General features: G+C 38.9%; 1 protein-coding gene across 1 annotated transcript in view; it reads left to right on the top strand.

Moving 5' to 3' along the window:
- The first annotated feature begins 1253 nt into the window (after positions 1 to 1253).
- LOC139692740 (pseudouridylate synthase RPUSD2-like) overlaps positions 1254 to 7652 on the top strand; it is a 65269-nt gene continuing 58870 nt past the window's right edge. Inside the window, exon 1 of the mRNA XM_071590986.1 lies at positions 1254 to 1643. Within this exon, the coding sequence (XP_071447087.1) occupies positions 1458 to 1643 (186 nt within the window). The 5' untranslated portion in view covers positions 1254 to 1457. The remainder of the gene's footprint in view (positions 1644 to 7652) is intronic.

Here is a 7652-nt window from a genome sequence, read left to right as displayed (position 1 = left end):
TGACAAATTCAAGGATCTCAAATATTGGTGTCGAGGAGCCAGTCCAACAAATGTGCAATTACAGTTCCTGAATCAAGGTGGAATTCTGAGAATCATCAAATAAAATGTATTGGGAACCAGTTCATACTGATGTAGGGTAAGGAATTTAGTGCATAAATTTTTGTTTCCAATTTTATTTTGGTCTGAAATTATGAGGTATAATTTTGTTGGATTGTTTAAATATGGAACTTTACATTTTGGATGCTGGTCCGCATGTTACTCTGATCAATAAAAACTAAGCAAATAAGGAATGTGTTGGCACTTTTATTTTGTTGTGAGATGTAAAGTTAATGTAGAGTCCATATTTTGTGGTAGGTGACAGCATGTGATTTTGACAGTTTTGCATACATTTAATGTCTGAGTGGAATTCTGGTAACATTGTGGCAAATGTAAGGGGATATGTATGGGAAGGGGAGCTGTGGTAGGTCTTTACCTTTCTTCTGCAGCGGTGGCCCGTATGGAATCTAATTACCAAAAGTAAAAGAGTATCTTGATTGCATTGGGGAATAAAATAATGATAGTAAAATTCCTTTCTGTAGGAGTCCAAGGTAGATTTTTCTACCAAGCTAAATTTTATCTGCTTGCAACTAGCCCCTAACAGCCGTGGGAGTATAATATAAAGGAAACGAGCGAATTCGTTGAGGCTGATATGTCTAATGATCTAGTAACAGGGGAGTGGTGTTTAAGTACTTCGGGTACCATCTGTCCGATAAAACTACCTGTTGAAATTCTCAACGCTAATTTTGAACTGAAGTATGCTTACTGTGATTTGGCCACCCGGAAATAATACAATATTGACCAGCGTCCTTAATTGTGTGTTTACGGTAAACTCATTCAAGTATTGGATGATGTTCTGACTTCACTCGGTGTCAATAATCAATGACTTTACCTTGGTAGACACAGTAATAATCTTTTTTGTTCCACTTGTTAAGGATGTGCCTACAGGTTCATTCCAAAATTTTCTCTTTCGTAAATTCTACCATGTGAATGCTAAGATCTTCACTGTTTGCTGACGGAAATATTTTTATCGGACTCTAAATTGAGCTTATCGGAATTTTTATATCCGAACGCTAAGATTCAGATGAAACGGACTGGCAACCTCCCCTCGTTAGCGTCAGAGATTACTTTGAATTAATCTGTAGATAAAGTCATTCGTAGGAAATCGATATAATTGCGACCTATCGGTCATCGAGTATTGCTAATTTCAGTCCGTTGAACGTAATAAAATTTCTTGGTTCTCTATTAATCGGAGTTTTATTTTCTATAGCTGATTTCCTGAATATTTTGGTAGGGTGAACGTGTAGCATATTTCGGTTAATCTCTAGAAATAGAGTAAAAATTTATATTTTCGAGCTGTCGGCATGTAGAAAATCTTTTGTTTTTGTCAATTCTTCAGTACTTTACAGATAGCATCTTAAATGATCCTTTTCAGTATTTCACGAGTGAGAAGTTTCTTAGTGTTTAGAAAAAGTGTTCGTTTGCAGTGGGACATCTATCGTGTTGGTTGTTTGCGAAATACATTAAGGATGGAAGCCGGAAACTCGACAAACGTTCCTGCCGAAACGGAATCTGTCTTTGTCCAGTGCTCTCTTGGAAGAGATAAGGTATTTTTTCTTATATCTCTATTCTTGTCTGCTCTGCAATGCGAAGTGGAAGTCCTTAAGCCTTTTTAAGGTCAATTATTTTGTTTTACGGCATTCACTTCCGTAGGTGAAGACTGTTCTAATTAAGACTCCATAAAACGAGTTAGGCCATGCTCGTATTGGAGTCCACTGATTTTTACCTTGTGCGCTCACTGTTGTTATGAATAAAACGTACTGGGTTTAATTTTAGTAAGTCGACATGCTGGCTTAGAATCTAGCAACATGGCTTCCAAAGCTGAATCATTTAGCATTGCATACAATCCTTACAATTGTTACACCTGTACTTAAGTATTAATGCCATAAGTTGTCTTTTGATTATAGACTTATCCAGCAATTTTGAATCATCTTTGTTCACCACTGAACACTTCCTCTGTTGTATTCCCAGTGTTGTTTCAATCTTCAGTTTTTCATTCTTTTTGCTTGCCTTGATGCCTTTAAAAAATCTGTTATTTTCTTTCTCATCGCCTCTCCCCTCCCCCCCTGATCTTCCATCATGACCTCCATCATCTAATGGAATGAAGGCAGTAGTATCATTGAAATTTCATATGCTACCCGAGTTTAACGTTCCCTATCATATCGTTGAAACAATCTTAATCTAAAACAGTCAAATTTCCAGGCTCTAGGAATTTCATATGATTCAAATTTCATTACTATGCTTCTATAGCTATGGAATAATATACTATATTTTAAAATTTACTAATTCGAAGATTCCACATGACGATATGAATGTAGCGAAAAAATTTTCCATCTTTGTAAAATTAGATATATAATGATGTCAATAGTAACATATTTAATTATACATGTTGATTTAAAACTAATTCCTAGTAATTTTAAACTAGTTATCAGGAATAATCACATATTCATACATTTCGAACTCCACATACTTCCTACACACTTCTGTCTATTATATTAATCCAAAGTGCCAATTATTTTCCTCCCTCTACCTCGCTTTCCCAACCGTCTTCCCTTTGTGACAGTCCTCAGTATCCCACAAGTTCACTTGCCCTGCCTTCTTTGGACATCTCCTAACAACCTTCTATTTTACCTTGCTATGCCAAGTCTCTGCGTAAATCATCAAGATTTTGGCACACTAGCTTAAAAAGTACAGGTGTATCATTTTACAGAAACAATGCATCATTATTTTTCAGAATTTTGGTATAATTTTCCAGGAGATTTTCACATGGATGGGTGAGCATTGCCCACTGTCAATAGCTTGCAGTTGCTAGAGATTTTGTGATCAGGGTGGTGTTATTACTCAATTATCTTCATGTTTACTTCCGGCACACAGCAAAATATTATTTGGTGCCTCTTATTACAATAATACTGTCAACAATTTCATGTAATTGTGACACCTGAGATCAATAATTATTAAAACTGGGCAAATAGACTTGTTTGATGTGAATGTAGGAATATGCATCAAGCAATGCATCAAGGAATTCCCTAGGAATTCCTTGATGCATTGTTGCATGCCAGGCATGTAGGGAAAAGTTGTACTAAACAAATATTTTTTAAATTTAATGATAAAACAAGTTTTAAACATTTTCTGGCAAATAACTACCTTTAGTGTCAAGGATGTTAAAGATAAGGTGGGCAAGACAATTGACACAGAATTGATGCAGGGAAGATCCAAGAGAGATAGAAAGAATATATAGTAGAGCTGTATAGTAAAGAACTTAGACCAACCAAGTTAGACTTAGAAAAGGAACATGATGTTGAGGAAGATAGCTTAGGTCCAGGCATACTCGACGGTGAGATAGAAAGGGTATAAAGGGAGATGAAACTAAATAAGGCCGAGAGGGTGGATGACATTCCTACAGAACTACTGAAATGTTTAGGGAAATGTGGGAGGAAGAGGCTATATGGGCTGATTCGTAGTATTTATGAGGAAGGAATCTGGTCGGAAGACTTTTTGAGATCAGTGTTAGTTCCTATTCTGAAAAAGGTAAAGGCTACATCATGTGAGGACTACAGGACAATAAGTTTGATATCCTACGCAGCTTAAGTTATTCTCATGATCATCAACAAAAGGATAGAGAGTAGGGCAAATGATTACTCAGGGGATGATCAGTTAGGGTTCATGAAGAGGAGGGGTATGCGTGATGCCATTGCAGTAATGAGATCATGAATTGAGAGGAATATAGAATACAATCAGGATATATTTGCCTGTTTCATAGATTTCTGAAAAGCATTTGATAGAGTGAATTGGGAAAAACTAATGAGTATATTGCAGAAAATAGGAATACTACCTTGATCAAAAAGTTCCCGGAATAACCACCGTGTGGCGCTCCCATCGTTCCGATTTGAGTTCTGTTTTTTTTCTTAAATTGGTACATCTGTTGTTGATATTCCCTTTAAATCTTAGTGTCATAACTTGACATTTGCAAAAGTTACGTAGCCAAGAGTACATCTATCTCTGTGTGTGTTGGCGATTTTTTACAATTTCAGAAATGGATTTAAATTTGCAACAACGAACTTGTATTAAATTTTGCGTAAAAAACGGATTTAGTGGCGCACGGACGTTGGAAATGTTGGAAAAGTGTTTCGGCAACGATTCTCTAAAAAAAACGGTCGTTTACCAGTGGCACGAGCGGTTCAGAAGTGGTCGTGAGTCAATCGAAGATGATGAACGCAGTGGCAGACCATCGACATCGAAAGTCGGTGAAAAAATTGATAAAGTAAAAGAAATGTTGGTCAATAACCGCAAATTAACCATCAGAGAAATAGCGGAGGACTTGAACATTGCCTATGGATCCGCCCAAGACATTGTGGTTAATGATTTGGGTTTCCGTCGTGTAGCAGCAAAGTTGGTGCCAAAAGACCTCAATTTCATGCAAAAAAGAGACCGTGTTGACGTCGCAAAAGACATGATTTGCGAGGCTGAATCCGATCCCACATTCATCAAAAGGATCATTACTGGAGACGAGACGTGGGTTTATGAGTACGACACGCAATCCAGACATCAGGCAAGTGAATGGCGTTCACCAAATGAGCCGAGACCAAAAAAACCACGTCGTTTTCAGTCAAAAAAGAAGGCAATGCTGACGGTTTTCATGTATTACAATGGTGTAGTGCATCATGAATTTTTGCCAGAAGGCCAGACAGTAAACAGAGAGTATTATTTGGGCGTTATGAGACGTTTGCGTGAAGCAATTCGCCGAAAGAGACCAGAAATGTGGGCAGAAAACTCGTGGATTTTGCACCATGATAACGCACCGTCGCACAGTGCTATCATTATTCGTAATTTTTTGACGAAAAATGCAACAAATACCATCCAACAGCCACCGAATTCACCTGATTTGGCTCCCTGTGACTTCTTTCTGTTCAATCGAGTTAAAAAACCATTACGGGGAACGAGTTTTAGCAGCCGAGAGGAAGTAATGGAAAACTCGCAGGAAGCACTGATGGACATACCGAAAACCGACCGTAACTTTTGCAAATGTCAAGTTATGACACTAAGATTTAAAGGGAATATCAACAACAGATGTACCAACTTAACAAAAAAAAACAGAACTCAAATCGGAACGATGGGAGCGCCACACGGTGGTTAGTCCGGGAACTTTTTGATCAAGGTAGTAGATTGGAGGGAAAGGAGGCTAATCCGCAACCTGTACATGTCTCAGACTGCTCAGGTACGAGTGGGGAACTGGGAGTCCGGATGGGCAGTGTTAGGAAGAGGTGTAAGGCAGGGTTGGCCATTATCACCGTTGCTGTTCAACCTGCATGCAGAGGAAATGATTAAAGAGGCATGGGAAGAACTGGAGGTAGGAATGAAAGTGGGGGGGAATTCATAAAATCAGTTAGGTTTGCTGATGACCAAGCTTTAGTTTGTCAGTCAGCCAAGGGGTTGCAAGCATTGCTGAGTGAATTGGAAATTCAGTGCGACAGATATGGGATGAGAATGAATATCAATAAAACAAAGGTTATGCGATTTTCTAGAAAGAAAAAGGCTAAGCTAAACATTATACGAGGGTCATCCGGAAAGTAGTACCCGTTCGTGAAATAAAGACACAAAAGTAAATATTAACAAACATAAAAAATTTTATTTGAAAGAGGATACTTTAAACTACTTCTCAACATAATCTCCAAGCAAATTAAGGCATTTGTCATAACGTGTGACAAGTTTCTGTATTCCTGCTGCATAGTCCTTCGCCGCCAGCTCATTGAGATACGCGAGGGACCCATCTTGCACAAATGTTTGCATAATGCAGATGGTGTTTAACAATTTCATGAACAATTGTTCGAGAAACATTGGGAAAATGCTCACAGATGTCATCAATTGTGACGCGCCGATCGTTCCTCACGAATTCGTCAACTGAGCTCACCAGTTGGTCTGTAATGACAGACGGTCTCCCCGAACGCTCATCGTCGTGTGTGTTCCCCCTCCCCATGTTGAAGTTGCGACACCACCGCCGAACAGACGACTCGTCCATTACATTGTCTCCATACACCTCCTTTAATTGGCGATGAATATCACATGGGCGAACGTTTCTTGCATTGAGGAATTTAATCACTGCCCTCACTTCACAACTGGCGGCGTTCTCAATTTTTTTAAACATTGTAAACAATCACAGAAACAACACAGGCAATGCTAGCGTCACGCAACTTGGCTCAGAGAAGGCAGACAAGCCACTGAAGCTATCTGACCTCGTCCAGCGGCTACTCGCGTCGTCAGCACTTCATGCGGCACGAACGGGTACTACTTTCCGGATGACCCTCGTAATAGTAGGGCAAAAACTAGAGAGGTAGAACAGTTTATGTATCTCGGAAGTGTTTTAGACTAACACAGTCAAAGTAGTAGGGATGTAAGGAGAAGAATTGCGCTAGGCAAAGATGCTTTCCCAAGGAGGAGGGAGTTGATGACGGACGTTGAGTAAGGATAATAAGAAAAGACTCTTAAAAACTTTTATATGGAGCGTAGCTATGTACGGTGGCAGGAGGATAGATGTAGACTGGAGGCTTTTGAAATGGGGATGTGGAGAAGAATGGAGAAGGTGAAATGGACAGAGAAGAAAACAAATGAGGAAGTACTTGGTATGGTGGGCGAAGAGAGGGGTTTGTTGGGAGAAATCCTATGGAGGCAGGAAAAGTGGATGAAGGAGGTATTGACCGGCAGTGGGATGTTGAAGATTGTAATAGAGGGGAGAATTTCTGGCAAACGAGGAAAGGGAAGGAACAGGATAGGGATGTTGGATGGGATGAAGGGTGGAAGAAATTACTCAGAGAAGACGAGGGACTTGATGTAGAGTAGGTTGCTGGATTGTGTTTTGTTAGGAGTCACAAAATATCTATTTGGTGGTTGTGTCCATCCAAAAACCTACCTTAACCGATAGATAATCTAATAATAATAATTGTCAAGGATTTTTGTGCGCATCAAAGTTTTAAATCGCTAAAAATTAAGTTTTCATAGAGTTTTCTTGGACTGCTCAGATTTGTTCAAAGAAAAAATAGTGTATGGGTATTGGCGTATTTCAATTATTATTGTATGTATGTGTGGGCAAGCATGAATGATTTCATGGTCATTGGTGTATTTATTCCATTCAATCAAAGTATTATTACTACTCGACTTGGAGAGAAGTGGAGCGACCAGTGGAATAGTTCATGCATGTCAGGTCAAACTTTGCACCTCAGGGTGAATTCTTCCCGGAGAGAACAAGTACATCGTAGAAAACATCAATGTACAAGTATTCAACTCTGGAGAGTGACTCATCATCAAAATTTAAGGTCCTTTGCTCTTAGAACTCTTTAGAATAATAACGTGGACATCCACACTCATCACGTAACACACGTTGCCTGTCTTCCCTTAGAATGTTGGTGCTTGGTAGTTTTTTGCATGTATTCACATGCATTGCTTTTTTTTACTTTAGATATAACTATTTATCCTCCTCTTGTTCTTATACTGTATTAGTACCAATTATATGGAATGAGCAGACTTATTGTAGTACTTGACGGCTACTGACATTATTACCATAA

Source organism: Hetaerina americana, unplaced genomic scaffold (genome assembly GCF_022747635.1).
Source record: "Hetaerina americana unplaced genomic scaffold, ioHetAmer1.1.p SCAF_40, whole genome shotgun sequence".
Classification (NCBI taxonomy): domain Eukaryota; kingdom Metazoa; phylum Arthropoda; class Insecta; order Odonata; family Calopterygidae; genus Hetaerina; species Hetaerina americana.
The sequence above is the reverse complement of the archived record's forward strand: the minus strand, read 5'-3'. Positions and strand labels throughout refer to the sequence as shown.